The sequence below is a fragment of the Martes martes genome (assembly GCF_963455335.1).
Source record: "Martes martes genome assembly, chromosome: 3".
Lineage (NCBI taxonomy): Eukaryota > Metazoa > Chordata > Mammalia > Carnivora > Mustelidae > Martes > Martes martes.
In genome coordinates, this window is record NC_137890.1 from 150,391,100 (window position 1) to 150,406,202 (window position 15,103).

At 60.5% G+C, this 15,103-nt stretch overlaps 1 protein-coding gene across 2 annotated transcripts; it reads right to left on the reverse strand.

Annotated features, from left to right (window-relative positions):
* Positions 1–3,309: 3,309 nt before the first annotated feature.
* Positions 3,310–15,103, reverse strand: CAPN10 (calpain 10). 2 transcript variants are annotated; one of them, XM_080799567.1, is made up of 12 exons: positions 14,880–15,103; positions 12,513–12,644; positions 11,162–11,358; positions 10,172–10,389; positions 8,161–8,302; positions 7,317–7,483; positions 6,707–6,987; positions 6,094–6,296; positions 5,711–5,966; positions 4,166–4,365; positions 3,913–3,958; positions 3,310–3,744 (listed from the first exon to the last, which is right to left on the reverse strand). In XM_080799567.1, exons 1-12 carry the CDS (start codon positions 15,003–15,005, stop codon positions 3,715–3,717), a joined length of 1,998 nt encoding a protein of 665 aa, XP_080655693.1. In that variant the 5' UTR covers positions 15,006–15,103; the 3' UTR covers positions 3,310–3,714. The 2 variants fall into 2 exon arrangements, with proteins under 2 accessions (XP_080655693.1, XP_080655694.1); XM_080799568.1 differs by lacking the exons at positions 5,711–5,966; positions 6,094–6,296 and having other exon boundaries at positions 14,880–15,053.

The following is a 15,103-nucleotide window of genomic DNA, read 5'->3' on the forward strand; positions in this document are numbered from 1 at the left end:
CTACTGCTTTTGCCTCCTAACTATACCTCAACACTGACCTCTTCTCTCTGCCTCTACCACCTCTCATCTGTCCAGGACACCATCATCTCTCCCTGGTGTCTGCAACAGCCTTCTGCTTCGTCCCCTCCCCATCCAGGGACTTCAATCAGAGAGAAAGATGTCAAATATACACAAATCAGACCCTGCTTAAAACTGTGCAGTAGCTCCCTACCACCCAAGACACAAGACCCAAGCTCCTTAAATGGACCTCAAGGCTCTTACCTACCTTTCCAGCCTCAGCTCCTGCCACATTTGCTGAGCTTACTCCCCACACTGTAGGCACAGAGAGCTTCTTTACGTTCCCTGAGGGAGCCCAGCTCCTCTGCCAGCCCCAGCCCTGCACTGCTGGCCCGAGGCTGGTCAATGACCATCCCCATGTGTCATCCATCCCTCACCACCAGGATTATCCGCATGACCTGTGTGCAGTCCTCCCGAATGGATCGTGCATGCCTCAAAGGCAGGGGTGCTGGGCCTCTTGGCCACATCCATAGCACCCCCCCCACATGCTCACAGAGGGGCTTCAGAATGAAGGCATGGGGGAGCAGGGTAGAGAGAGATGTGTTGATGCCGATGGGTCTTCTCATTGAGGCTTGGTGGATAAGGGATGAGAGCACACCAATCAAGATACAGACACATACACACATACGTCCCAGTGCCCTGACATCACACTTGTCCAGGCCCCAGGAACACACAGGGGATCAGGACTGACCTGACAGAGTCAGCCCAGCCGGAGCCAGGGCTGTCTCCATGTATATTAGCCTCTTCTCCTGGGTGATTTGTGAAGGGACAGGCAGCTGAGGGTGGGCACAGGCTGAGCCCTGGCCCTGTGTGTTCGGGGAGGGCGGGGATGGGAGGGCGGGTTCTTTAGGCAACTGTGCACAAGCCTGGTGACTAACACTCCATGCCCTGTGCTCCCCAGGACCCGAGTGAGCAGGCTCCCAGACCAGATGCGATACTGTGCTGTGCTGGCACAGCTGGCAACCACTGGGAATCAGAGGACCAGCCAGAGGGTCCTAGCCAGAGCACCACAGCTCAGCTTCCCTAGGCAGGGGCTGGGCCCGAGCTGCAGAGCTGAGTATTCCTGGGGGCTAGAAGGCCCAGCCTGCCCCCTAAAGCCCCTAAAGCTCATCCTCAAAATTGGCAAAGGATATCTCCTGGATAGAGAAGCCATGTCCGAGGCCTTGTGCTCGGGTCCCCCAAGCCCCCAAGCATCCCCAGGAAAAGTTACTCTCATGTTCATTTCAAAGGGCAGCGAATCTAGCTTCCATCTGTTAAATATTAGAGGAGAAAAAAAAAAACCTAGGAAGACCAAATGACACAGACATGGGACTCTAAGCAAGAAAGAAATGATGATTAATGGAGAGAGACAGAGAGACAGAGAGGAAGGGGCCTGGAGCATCTGAGAACCTTGCCCCAGCCTGGCTGGCCCAGGGCCCACTCACCCAGCTCCACCCTGCCTCTCGCCCGGGAAGCCCTGCCCAGCCAGGCACCCCTCTGTGACTACTGTGCTCAGGGAAGTGGCATCTTGATACTCACCTCAGAATGCCTGCCACCCCTAAGGTTGACCCAGGCCTGGGTGGGGTGGGGGGGCAGGCAAGGCCGACAAGAGTAAGACCCAGGACCAGGCAGGACACAGCTCCCATGGGGAGGGCACAGCTCGCCTGCCTGAAGCAGGAAGTGATAAGGAGAAGGGAGCCTGAACAGGTGGTGTGGGGCAAAGTCTGCCAGGAGGGCTGAAAGGGTACTGTTTGGCTGCACACACACACCCAGACCTGCCCGTCTGTGTTGGTGGGGGCCACCAGATGCAGCTACACAGCCCCCATGGGCAGGCACACAGGACCGGGACTCCACTGGGGCCTGGCTGCTGGACTCCCTTGGCATGGCCGGCCACTGCTGCTGGGGTCTCCGGAGCTGCAGGCCAGGGCCACGGCAGGGCTCCAGTCCATACCGGTCAGCAGGGCCAAATGGTGAGGCAGCCGTGGGCCCACCCACATGGGGCTCTGTGGTCTGCAGCCCCAGCTTGGCCGGGTGCATCCTGCATGGGGCTTGGGAGTGGCCAGATTGCCAGATGTGAGAAGAGGCGGAGGCTGGAGGTTTCTGATGCACGGGAGGTCCCACTGTGCGGTGGAGGGGGGCACAGGTCCACGTTTCGTTGCTCCCTTTCTCAGCAGGATGAGCTGAGCTGGTACCCATTCCGCAGGCCAAGGACTCCAGGGCAAAGCAGAGAGCCAGAGCCTGGACATGGGACACACTGAGCGTGGTCAGAGCCCAGGCTCAGCTTCCACGAGGACACAGAAGCCCAGAGAAAGCAAGCTACTTCTGGAGGTCATTGGGCCAGAAGGGGGCACCACCGCAGGGAACCAGGCAGCCTCTGAGGATGCCCCTGGGGGTCAAGATCAGGTGAAGAAGCCACATGAAGGAGGGGGGCGCAGACTGGGGGCTGCTGGGCAGGAGGGCACGCGTGCTGAGGCACTGTCTCCGCTGGCACCCTGCTGCCAGGGCTGGTCCCTGAAGCCCAGCGTAGCTGAGGGCTGGTTGCCTCCTCCAGGCTGCCTTTCCACCAGTGGATGTCCTCTGTTCTCACTTGACCCCAGAGAATGGGTCACAGCGTCACAGCGAGGGCCACTTCCAATCCCAGCCCTATGCCACAGAGAGGCCAGCCCCCGCCTTCTAGAGGCATCCTGCCCATCTGTGGAGTGGGGTGGGGTGGTAAGCAGCACTTCTCTCTCAGGCCCCGTGTCACGGCAGCCTGCCCTCCTTGGAAAGGGTGGCTCATTAGCTGGCTGCCCCGGGTGATGGTGACCCCACGGTGCTGGGGAGTCAGAGAGGTGGGAGGTGAGGGAGAGAGGTCTGGCTGAGATCACAGCCTGCTGCGTCCAACTGGGTAGGGGCCCGGGGGCCTGCAGGGCCACCTCCTTCCACGGCAGGCAGCTCCTCAGGGTCTCGCCAGGCAGCAGGGGACAGGGCAGGGGGAGGTGGGGGTAAGCCCAGCATGAACAGGGAGGAGGATGTGAGCCGTGAGCTGTGCCAGTTCTCTTTCCCAGGCCACCACCTCCTGCTCCTGTACCAGGGCATGTGCTCACCCCTACCGGCCCTCCAAACCTCTCAGCACTGCTGTCTGCCCCCCAGATCAGCTGTGCCCGCCTCACAGGCCAGTTAGGCCCGTCCCAGAGGCCGTGGTCACTGGCAGCACACGAGTGGCTGGGCGGAGGGCCCCCAGGGGACAAAGCATCTGGCCTTCCCTTCCTCCGCAGCGAGAGGATGAGACTTGTCTGTAAACCACTAGTATTCATGTTTATTTATAAAGTTATTTCCTAAAAAGGTTGCACATAAATAGTTATCAACAAGATCGTCATACTCTGCTCTCGTCTGCTGTAAGGCCTCTCTCCAGAGCCAGGTGCAGGCGCCGTGAAGGGACACCATGGAGGGTCACCGGCAAGCTCTGTGGCCTGAGCCATGAGGAACAGCGGCTTCCCCTGCCCTCCCTGCGGCACCTGCTGCACCCCCGGCCCTGGGCCCCGCAGGACGGGCTCTTCGCCTGGACCCGTGAGCACGCGCAGTCATCCAGCTCAGGCCTGGCCGCCGCAGCACCAAGGCTGGGAGCATCATGGGAGGTAGCCCCTTGGAAACCCCAGTCTCTAGAGCTGACACGGGGGGTGGGGCGGTGTCACCCGGTTAGGTTTTCATAACTGCCATGAAGGAAGCCTGCAAGAGGAAAGATGGCAAGGGCTGGGCAGCGGCTGCCTTGGATGGCAGCTGGGGCCTGCTCCCTTCGTGCACCAGGCTATACTGCCACGGCTGTGACTGCAGCTCCCACCCCTCGGCCCTCCTGCCAAGAGACAAGTGTGGCTGTGTCCCAAGCCCCACACCTACCTCCTGGAGGAGCTGCCCCAGCCTCTCCTGGCTGTGGATGGAGCGCCTGCGGGAGAAAGGACACAGTAGCCTGGCTGGCCCCCAGCCCGAGGAGCAGCTGCGCTCGCCTCCTGACGCCCCCCTGCACACTGACATGCCCCGCCTGCTGCTGCTCTGCTGGAACAGGTCGGAGCTGGGGTGGGTGGGCCAGAGGGGACGACAGGGAGGGGCACACAACACACTGAGGAATCCGCCCCCAGCCCTAGAGCCCCACCTGTCTATCCTGGTGGCGATGGTCACCGTGAAGGCCCCTTCCGTGTCTGGCAGGTAGGTGGAGGGCACGATCCTGTAGGTCCCCGCTGAAAGGTGGCAGAGCCGGCTCACTTCCTGGGCGTAGCGATGCGGCACACAGCTCAGCACAGGCTCCTGAAGCAGCAGGCCGGGCGCACTGCGGCTCCTCCCGTCCACCGGAACCTGGGGGACGCATGGGCTCAGACAGGGGAGGCCTGTCCACTGGGCCGCCATGGCCAACAGGAACGGCTCTCCTTCCTCAGTTTGGGCCTTCAATACCTGTCTGAGGCTGGGCTGTGCGGGGTTAGGCAAGACAGGGGCACTCTGCCTGGATCTGGATCTCCCACGTCACACACCTGCCCCTTCCCAGCGGGGAGACCCGCCCAGCCTGCCAAGCTGGGCCCACTGCTCACCAAGGCTCCATGACCCTTGTTAGGTGTGCAGCCCTGCCTGGGGGACTACCACCATCACCACGGCCCAGGGCTCTGTCCCAGGACTCATCTGACCGGCTCCTGACACTGGCACTTTTATCAAAGCTCCAGTTTTTATTGAAGCTTCCCCCCAGATGCCCCAGGGGACAGCCAGGGGCGAGCAAGACTCCACAATGAGACCCCCGCTCTTGGGGAGCACAGTGGCTCTGTCCTTCCAAGGGTACACAAGCTTCTCAGAGACCTGCCTACCCCTCCTGCCCTATATCTGCAGCCCAGGCTAAGTGTGCCCACCCCACCACACCAGCCATCGTCCCAGCCCATGCCCTCCTCAGGCACCCCCTGGCTCATCAAGCCCATCTTGAGGTGGAGCCCCCAGGAGGAGCACACGTGCAGGTTTCGAGCCACTTCATTGCCGTGGCATCTGGGCCTGCGACGTTGGACCCTGGCACTGTGTCTGTCTCCCTTCCTCCAACCACAGGTCTGCTTAGCACAGCACAGCCAGAGCTGAGGTGCAGGAAGGAGATCTGGGGTAGCATTTAAGATGTACAGGCCTACCTGGGCCTCAACACCTGCTCCTCTTCACCCCATGACAGCTTTCTGACCCAAGAATTATCTAAGCCTTGCACTGGGTGGCATCTGTCCGCATGGGCCCCATGCTGTCTTTTGTGGCCCCCTCCCTCCCTTTCCTGCTCCGCCGGGTGAGCCTGTGCTAGGGTCCCCTCCTGGCCCCCAGAGGACGCCCTCTCCCTGGAAGAGTGGCCCCAGAGGGGTGGGGCACGGGGAAGAGCGGGGCTACGTGGCTTTGGAGCAGCTCCTGGCGGGGTGCACCCTCGGGTCTCCTGGGCGGGAGGCACAGCTCAGGGGAGCAGAACTGACCTTGTGACACTGCTGCTCTGAACTGGGGGAGCGGAGGGGCGGGCCGTCTGAGCTGACCCAGGGCCCCAGTGAATTACAGACTTTATTACATGGATCTTGCATGGGACAGGCCACCCGGCTGTGCCCACACAACTGAGTCCAGGCCTCTGTCATGCCTGGCCACCCGTGGGGACACAGTCCCTCTGAGAGCCTCCCTGCCCCCCAGAGCAGGAGGAGCTTGCCTGGAAGACGTGGAAGCCAATGGGATGGCACTGGGCGTCCTGGCAGTGCTGGCGCAGAGTGATGCGGACGCAGCGGGGGCCTGGACTCTCGGGGACCGACAGGGGGAAGCAGGGGTTGCTAGGGTAGGAGGCAAAGTTCCTGCTGCCCCCTGCCGTCTGGCCGCTTCTCCAGGAGCCCCGAAGCTGTACCGTCTCCCACTCGCCCTCGGGCAGGGCCTCCCCAGGGGCAGGGCTCCCGGCCGCTGGCTTGATGGCACTGCCCAGGAAAGACACACGGAAGGGCAGCTGGCAGCGAGCTCCGGACCGTGGACACACACACCCCTCCCATGAAGCTGCCCGGGCCATCCTGCCCTTTTGTCCTAGAGCTCCTCCATGCCCCTCACCTGAGGGAGATTCTCCCGCTAGAGAAGACCCGCAGCAGAAACTGCCCCGGCACATCCTTCAGGAAGGTGCTGGGCACAGCCAGGTAGTAGCCCGGTGTGAGTTCGCAGCGGAGGTGGACCTCCCGGTCGTAGGCATGGCACACGGTGCCAGCAACGGGGGGCGTGGACAGGACCCTGGGCAGGCTGACCCGCCGCTTCTCCACCTGCGCAGAGGAGGGCTGTGGGCCACCATCCCGAGACAGGCCCCGCCACCTTCGCCCAGTGAAAGGGCCTCTCAAACAACTTCACAAAAGAGCATGGCGGGGGCTGGCCCAGAGTGCTCCCCAGGCCAGGGCTCTCACTCAACCCAGGGGTCAGAGTCCCCCTGCTCTGGGAGACAGCAGACCAATCTAGATGGGGCTGGGCCCCGTTCCCTCCTGCCAGTCAGCCAACGGCTGCTTCTGCTTCATCTCCCTTTGTCGGACAGGCACGGGCCGGGCTGGGCGGAGCTGGGTCTGTGGGAGCCCCAGCAGACAGGCGACCCGGGAGGATGAGACAGGTAAGGCTCCCGGCGGTCGCTCATGTCCCAGCACCCCCAGGCCCTGAGCAGGGAGCCAGGTCCAGGAGGAGTTACCTTCCAGATATGCAGGCCCACGGCCTGGTAGTCCTCGCTCAGGAAGCTGGCCGGGCTCCTCGCGGCACACTCGCCCCTCGCCGGTGCCCGAGCCCGGCCTGCCCGGCCCGTGGCGCGCACCCTGGGTCTCTGCAGGACGGCAACAAACACCTCGCTCGGTTCTGAGACCCGCAGCCAGAATTTGGGGTTGCTGGGAAAGCCGCTGTTGTTCCGACAGCCTCCTGCCGACTGCCCCTTGACCCAGGCCCCAGGCAGTTCCTGAGTGTGGCACAGCGCCTTTTCTAGGGGAGAACCAGCAGGCAGCAGCCTCAGGAAAGGGCTAACACTCGGGCTTCCCTGCTACTCTCACCAGCACCAGCTACAGCACCCTAGAGGCAGGAGCCCTGCAGTCTCCCGCCACCTCAAGCCGCCTGGGATGGGAGGGGATGGAGCGCTCGCTCTGCACACAGGGTGAGCAGAATAGGGCGGGGGGCGAGGGCTGTGCTGGGAGCCCCCAGAGGGATGCGGTGGCCGCTCAGCCCTGACATCCGGAGGCAGGGAGGCTCTGAGAGCCTGTGCGGGTCGGCGTACCCCCACAAGGGCCTGTCCAAGGTACAGGCCTCCCCCTTACCTGAGTAGAGGCTCTGCAGGTAGCCGGCCTCCGTGATTGGGAAGCCAACGGTGACTTCATCAAACTCCCGGAGGAACTCCTCCTCCTCCACCCAGAACTCTCCTTCCTGCAGCTGGGACAGCAACTCGGACTCATGGGCTGGGTCCACCTGGCTCCACCCTTCGCCCCTGGAAGGCAGCTTCCTTCAGCGGCGGCCCGTCACCCCTGAGCTGACAGCACTGACAGGGGGAGCTCCGTGACCTGCCAGTTTCTTGCCAGCCCAGCTCAGATTGGCTCTGCCCTGGCCATACCCCCCTCCCTCTCTGAGGCTCCTACCTCTGGACCTGTCTGTCCAGGGCTGTTCCCCTGAGCAGGCTAGCAAAGGCTGTGCCTGAGCGGCTGCTAGCCTCCTACACCCAGGAGGAAGGGTTCAGATCTGCTGACCAACTGCGGTTGGCCACGGGGCGTGGACCCAGGGCCCTCGCTCAATCCTGGTCCCCAGCATCAGTAAAGGTCTTAAAGCTAAGTTGCACACTGTGATTCAGGCGTCCCACATGTCCCTGTCACCCACAGCCCGACCGGGCATCCACCAGTCTGTGGGCATGCTCAAGATAGGAGCCCAGGGCCTCGGTCCCAGCACCAAGCCCTCAACCAGCCCTCTAAAGCCATCTGGGGCCAAACGCAGGACCCAGAGGCCACAGGCAGGTGCCAGGGGGCCTTGTGGGAGACAACCGCACTGCAATGACCAGCTACAAACCGGCACGGGCACACGCGCATGGCTGCAACGGCTCTTCACTGCCGCTCGGGGCCCCAGACCCTTGCCCTCCCTGACAGCAGCACAGTCCCAGCCCTCAGCCACACTCACCCCTCTCTCCAGGGCCCCTGCCAGCACCGCCGGCCCCAGGGATTCTGAATACGCAGCAGCAGGAGGCTCTGGCCGGCCCGGCCCTGGAGCTCTCGAAGATCTGACACAATGAAGGCATGAAACTCCCCCAGCTCCCTGGCACCTGGGTGAGGAATGGCTGGGTTGTAGTCTGGAAGTCCCCAAACTGGGCACATGCACCGGTCTGTCTCCCTCCCCATGGGATGCACTAGCCCACCCGACCGTGGCCATGGCAGCACCTAGCTCCCAACGGACAGCTGGGCTCCTTTCCTGACCACTGTGGACAAGTGAGCTTAGGAGTGGCCTGAGCCAGTGCAGAACCCTGGCTGAGGACCTGGGTGTAGACTGTGGCTCGGCTGCCAAGGGCCCAGCAGGCCATTCCCTTCTCGGGGCCTCGGTCCCCGCTGGGGTGGAGGAGCAAGGCTGGCCAGCTGACAAGGCAGTGCAGGGTGGGTTCTCAAATGTGTGGCTACAAGGGTTGTCAGCAACAGGTCTGGGGCAGGTCTGGGACCTCCAAGAAGAGCAATCTCCTCCTGGCCAGGCTGGCTGGCTGAGCAGGCAGGGGGGCATTGCATGGCCAGTGACTGCGGGACCAAACAATGCTGGGGGGCAGACTGGAGGCCCAGAAAGGAAACAACCCTATTTGCCCAGAGTCCCTTGGGTCACACCATATGGAAGTGGAGGAGCCAAATGGTGACTGGAGCCCCACCTGGGGAAGAGAGGTGGCAGTCCAGAAAGAAGAAGAAATTTCTGGAATGTCTTTAAAAAGCTTTCTTTAGGGGCACCTGGGTGGCTCCCTGGATTAAAGCCTCTGCCTTCAGCTCAGGTCATGATCCAGGAGTCCTGGGATTGAGCCCCACATCAGGTTCTCTGCTCAGCAGGGAGCCTGCTTCCCCCTCTCTCTGTCTCTGCCTGTCTCTCTGCCTACTTGTAATCTGTCTGTCAAATAAATAAATAAAATCTTTAAAAAAAAAAAAAAAGAAAAGAAAAGAAAAAGCTTTCTTTAGAATGGCGCTGCAGCCACCACTCTGGGTGTCTGCCCAAATCCCCAACGCCGAGACACCTCTGTGGGATCCAGCTGAGCGCCAGCAGCACCTCCTGCTTTGTCTGGGGGTTTCTGCAAAGCTTGGGGTGCTAAGAATGAGCCCTGCCCCAGCCTGGGGGCGGCTGGTGCCGAGCCTCAGGGAGAGTTCTGACACCGTACCCTGCACAGTCAGCATGGCCCCTGTGGGCCTCCCCCCGCCCCCTCGCAGAGTGGTGGCAGCCTGACCTGTGCCCAGCCCAGTGGCGTTCACTGTCCACACACACTGTTTATTTCAACGTCTGTGTCCTTGGGCCAAAAAACCCATTATGAGAATCATCCTAAACGTGCAGGCTGTTAAACACAGAAACATTCAGGAATGCTGTCCCTAATGTAAGAGACTGGAAAGCCCCGAAATGGGCGGTATTAAGGGGCAGAGTAAGAAGACACAGCAGCCTGGCTGACAGAATGAGACCCCTGCAGTCCACACAGCGCCTGAGAAAGCAGAGGGAGCACAAGGTACAACATACACGTCTGTTTGTGGAAAAGCCCCGAGGGTCACGGAAAAGTCAAAACAGTTCTGTGTGTGAGGTCTCTTCCTTTTGAGAAACTTCCTTTAATGAGCACGGAAACCACTCAAACGAAAACCTGAGGCTGATTCTGCCAGGATGCCATGGGCCGGAAATGCTGCCACCCCGGGTTCTGGAGTTTCCGGTGGCGGCCACCTCCGCAGAGGTTCCAGCCTCAACCTACTCCCGAAGTAGGGGAAAAAGAAAAAAGTCAAGGGAAAAAGGGACCCTCCCTCCGGAGGAGGACAGGTGGCAAGGGAAGGTCACACACCAGACACCGAGTTTGAAAGACAAATGTCTTGTTTTCCACTTAGTCCCAACGGGACCCCGAGAACCAGCCCGTGTGCGGCTGCGGGGCACAGGGGCACAGGCCCATCCCACGGGCGCCTGCCTGCCACCTCACCTGCTCTGGGGCTGAGCACCGAGCAGCTTATCAGACACCGGTCCTTGAGGCTGAGCAACTGCCGACAAGTCCTGTGCTCCGAGCCGCCAGGCCTGTCCTTTTGGCCACTGGTTCTAGCCAAGTCCTTCAGGCTCCACCTTTCTGCCAGGCCCCCAGTGAGGTCCACCAGAGCATCGGCCACCTGCCCTGCCCACAGGTGCTCGTAGGACCCGTAGACCCTGGGGAGACACAACCACAGGGAGTGAGCCTCTGGCACAGGAACACAGTGGCCCGCCTCTCTTCCATCTGCAACACCCTCAAATCACCTGACCCTCCACTTCAGTAGCTTCTCTTTACTCCTGTCTCATCCTCACCAAGCACAGACATCACTGGACTCTCAAAGGCCACACTGCATAGTGGGCCCAGCCCCGCCCTACGGCCTCTAGCATGGACACAAGCGGGAGGCAGCATGAGGCAAGAGGCTGTGAACACCCACTGCTCCACTTCTCCAGATTGAACCCCACCCTGGTCCTGGGATGGAGGCACTCGCACCCACATCACCGCAGGCCTGCCTCACTCCCTTTGTGCAAAGGCCTGCTTATCACAGTGGCCTCTTCCAGCAGGCTGAGCATTACATTCTAAGAGGGCCATTTTCCCATTCAGACCTGGGGTGAGGGGCACGGCCTCAGGCAGGACCTTGATAAGCAAGCACGGAGACCTGGGTGGCTTTACTCCTCCCACCTGACTTTGAAGTGAGGACAGGGAAAGAGGGAGTGGGTAGCAGAGGTGGAGTTGGGAGAGGGGCGCGGAGACGGGCACTACAGGCCCCGTCTCAAGAGTTTCTGTCTCTGGACAGGTCGGTCCCACCGCAGGCCTGGTTGTCAGGTTCTGGGGACTGAGGAGGGCGCTCAGCCCAGGGAGAGCGGAGACGTGCTGCCCGGGAACGGCCTAAGGCAGCTGTGGCTCCCCAGCCCACCCGAGCCTGGCCCCTCCAGCCTTCAGCACGCGTACTTGGCATAGACCTTCTCCAGTAGGGGAAGCCAGAACACATCCTCTCTCTGGCACCGGGAGAAGCAGAGTCTCCCTGCAAGACAAGGCAGACGGTCATCTATGGTCACCTCCAGCCAGTGTCCAAATTGCCAGACTCGACAAGTAAAGGAGCCGCGGTACGTGTGGTCACGCCAGCTCGGCTGTCCTGGAGGGAAGACCTACCACGCACAGGGAAAGGCAAAAGGAGAGCATGAGAGACAAACCATGCAGTGTTTCCCACGCACTGTCACAAGAGCTGCTTCACGCTGCCTGGGGCCTGACTTCGCTCCACAGCTGGATGTCCGTGTGGATGCAAAACCGAGTCACCACATAGAAAACTAACAGACTTTCCAGTAAAACATCTTAGGACCACACTGAGGGAGCAGAGTGTCTCTAAAACCTTAAGGCCAACAATGATGTCCTACTGTCCCAAATAAGCTCTTGACCTGAATCCAAAACAAACATGACTTTTACAGACAATTCTCGGCAGAGCTGGCTGCGGATGGTGGTCACAGCGACCTCCCAGCTGCAGGTGGGGCGGGGGTCTCAGGAGTTCTGCCAGCACCTGGACCCAGCGCGTTCACTGCAGGCTTTGGAGTTCTGGCCCAGAATAAGACACAGGTGGGCTCTGCACCTACACAGGCTTGTCTGGTCCTGCTCTGTCACTTACTGACTATGAACATGTTATCAACAGTTTTAGCGTTGTTTGCAAATGAGGGTCAAAGCCAGACAGGCCCTGAGCACAAAGGCCAGCAACTATGGTGTGATTAGCAGGGCTTGGGGACATGGGAGTAGCTCCAAAGGGGTCACTACTGTCAATGTTGCTGCTTTAATCAGTAACGTCCATGCAGGAGCCAAACAAAGCTGTGAGGCTCCTGGAGAAGCACGCTGAGCAGGCCTTTTATACCTGTGCTATCAGCCTAGCATCTGACACAGTTTTAACCACCTTTTGCCAATTTATGTTCAAAACTGTTAAAAACAAAAAAGTCAACTAGCTAGGGAAACATACTCCAAACCAGGGGCATAGGACCCGTCAGCCAAACCTTCCCTACTCTGGGTAGCTGTGCTCATCTTTGCATCCCAAGCACACAGCTTGCATGAGAACCCAGGGCTCAGGAGGGGAGAGCAGAGGGGAAAGCCCACGTGCTGGACCCCTGGGGACACCTCAGAGCCCCTGTGGCCGGAGCGCAAAGCTGTCTCTTCCCACCAGCCACACCAGGCGGCCACAGTAGAGCCCACAGAGCAGGAGCTTCAGCTGCCCTGTCTCCGGCTTCCTTCCTGCGCACAGCGGACAGGAAGACAGCGGAAGAGCAGCCCCGCCTGCCCCAGATACCTGGTCCAGGAGCTGCTGGCTCTTCTGCAGAGCGGCGCAGGCACACAGGAGCCAGCAGTCTCCCAGGAGCCCTTGCTTCACCTGTCCGTCCAGTGGGTTATCTGCAAACAGCCGGGGCGTGGCACAAATTTCCTGAAATAAAGAATATCACCCAGTTACATCATGCCTGAAGACTAGTCTCTAAAACTAAGAAGACAGGATTGAGGCGACAAGCCTGGGGAGGAGCTCTTCTGGTCACCTATATTGCCTAAGAGGGAAGGGGAAGCAGCTGGCCTCCCATAGCCCCTCCTGGCTTTAGATCACCCCATCCAGCTTAAGTCCTAGGGTCCCTGTCTCTTTCTGTCTACCTTCCTAAAGTGGCAAAACTGCAACTCTAGATGAGTCCCACCATCCCCCTTCTCGAAAGAGCTAACTTGCCCTAGAAAATGGTTTCACTTTAAATTCGTTATGGCAAATCTCACACGGATCCTCCATACTGCTAGAATCCTGCTTAATTTCCCCAAACCCAGACTACTTTATACCTTCCCCTTTCCCCTCCTCTTAACACTTCCATGCCCCCACCCTTTCCCACGGCCCTCTGAGCTGATGACCTTGCCAGAAGCTTCCTCAGAAGCAACCCCCGCCTGACCCCCTCTCCTGCCTTCTTTAGAGCCAGCGTTCCTCCCATGACCCACTCCCTCCTTCACCCCTGCAGGGAGAATTCCACCAGCATAAGGCAGAGAGAACCCCCATCTTCTGTAAGATACTGCCCCCCTCTGCATTATCTCCCCTTGAGTCTTCCCTTCTCTGACAGACTTCTTGTGAAAGAGCTGCCTTCCTTACTTCCTCCATACTGCTCCCTAAGCATGGGCCCCTCCAGCCTCTACGCCAGTCACCTCCGTGTTGTCAAATCCAAAGGGCTCACTCTGTTCTCGTCTTTCCTGACACTTGGCAGCATCACAGAACAGTGGCTGTCCCCTTGCACTCCCCCACAGTCCCCTCTTAGCTCCCATGGTTCCACGTGTTCCTGGCTTTCCTTTCACCTCACCGCCTGCTGGTTCTCCAAGCTACCTGCCAGGACACCTGCTTGAACCCTCTAGGGAATGTTAGGGGCCCTCAAGGCTCAGTTCCAAGCCCTCTCTTCTTCTTCAGACCCACTTTCTCCTGAAATACTGTTTGGGGCCCTCGGCCCTGTTATGGGCCCCATTCCCAGATGTCTGGGTCCTCTAGCCCAGAACTTCCTGAGCACCTAACTCTCATGCTCACCTGCCTGTGGACAGCTCTGCTCACACCTGTGCGAGCAAAATGGAACGCCAGAGTTCCATTCCTAGCTATCCCCCACCTCCCAGTGTCCCCCAGCACATCAAACAGGACCACCATCTACCCAGGTGCCCAGGCTACAAATCTGGAAGTCATTCTTGATCCTTGCTTCATCCTCACCCTCTACTTCCAATCGGTCAGTAAGACTCATTAACCCCCCTCCAAATTATTTCTCAAATCCATCCACTTCAAAGCCCCGTCCTACCGGGTGCCATGCTACCCTGAGCCCCTGCACCTCTCTCTAGGACCACTGCATTCCTGCCCTGTTAGTCCACTTCCCAGCCAGCAGTAAAAGTGAGCTTCTTCAAACATAAACTCACTCAAATCCCTCCTCTGCTAAAATCCTCTAAAGGCCTCCCACTGTGCCTAAAATGCATTTTTAATCCCAATTCCACTTGCACTTTCGTGCTTCCCAAGCACCTCCGTGACCTGAGCCACGCTGCTCTGAGGGCTGGTGACAGACCGTGCATCGGTCTCCACCAAGGCCGTGTACTTGCCCGCAGGGGAGGGCTCTCCCCGAGGTCTTACTTATCAGATGAACCATTTGTAAAGATGGTCTGCACTAGCGCACGCAGCACTAGGCCAGAGCGTCCCTCTCCATGGACAGCGTCAAGCGTTCCCATGCGGAAATGCCGGTGCACTCGGTGCGAACAGCCTTGCCTTCCAGAAGAGCAGGAGCGCGGTCCATCCCGGCAAACGCGGGAAACAGAGCCGGGCCGCCTGTGGCCGGGAGGGCCGTGCGGCCCAGAGGCTCGGCCGGCCGGATGCCCGTCGGAGGTGAAGCGGGGCCGGGCTGGCGTCTGCTGCCCCGGTCGTCTCGCCCTGCCCGTACCGCCTTCGGAACCGAGATCCGCGCTGGCTCCCTCCCGGGGCACCCTCCCCCCACCCCGCTCCTGAGGGCCGCAGTGGTATCCCGCCTGAGGCAGCGCGCGGGGCCCCGATCCGAGGTTCGAGGCCCGACCCAAGGTTCGGGACTCAGCCCGAGGTTCGGGGCCCTGAGCGAGGTTCGAGGCCCAGGTCGAGGTTCGGGGCCCGCCCGAGGTTCGGGGCCCGCGCCAGGCGCCCCACCTGCGGCCGCCTCCATGTGATGTCCTCGCGGAACTGGGCCAGCGGCGTGGAGAAGCTGGAGAAAAGCGAGGAGTCCGAGGCTGGGAAGTCGGCGTCCCGGAAGAGCTCCCTGGCCGGCGCCCGCATCCTGGGCGCCCTGGGCTCCCATGGGCTGCCCGCGCCCCCGGCGCCGAGCGCGGCCCCGGAAGGAAGACGAGTCCGCCGCACGCCCCGCGCGCGCCCGC

Bases quoted from the DNA above. Each gene is read 5' to 3' on its own strand.
- CAPN10 (XM_080799567.1), bottom strand. From the start codon at position 15,005: ATGCGGGCGCCGGCCAGGGAGCTCTTCCGGGACGCCGACTTCCCAGCC. The intron at 8,303-10,171 runs GTGAGGTGGCAG...TTCCTCACCCAG, and splicing joins GGTGCTCAGCCCCAGAGCAG to GTGCCAGGGAGCTGGGGGAG. The intron at 3,745-3,912 runs GTAGGTGTGGGG...TTCCTCTTGCAG, and splicing joins TGGGGCAGCTCCTCCAGGAG to GCTTCCTTCATGGCAGTTAT.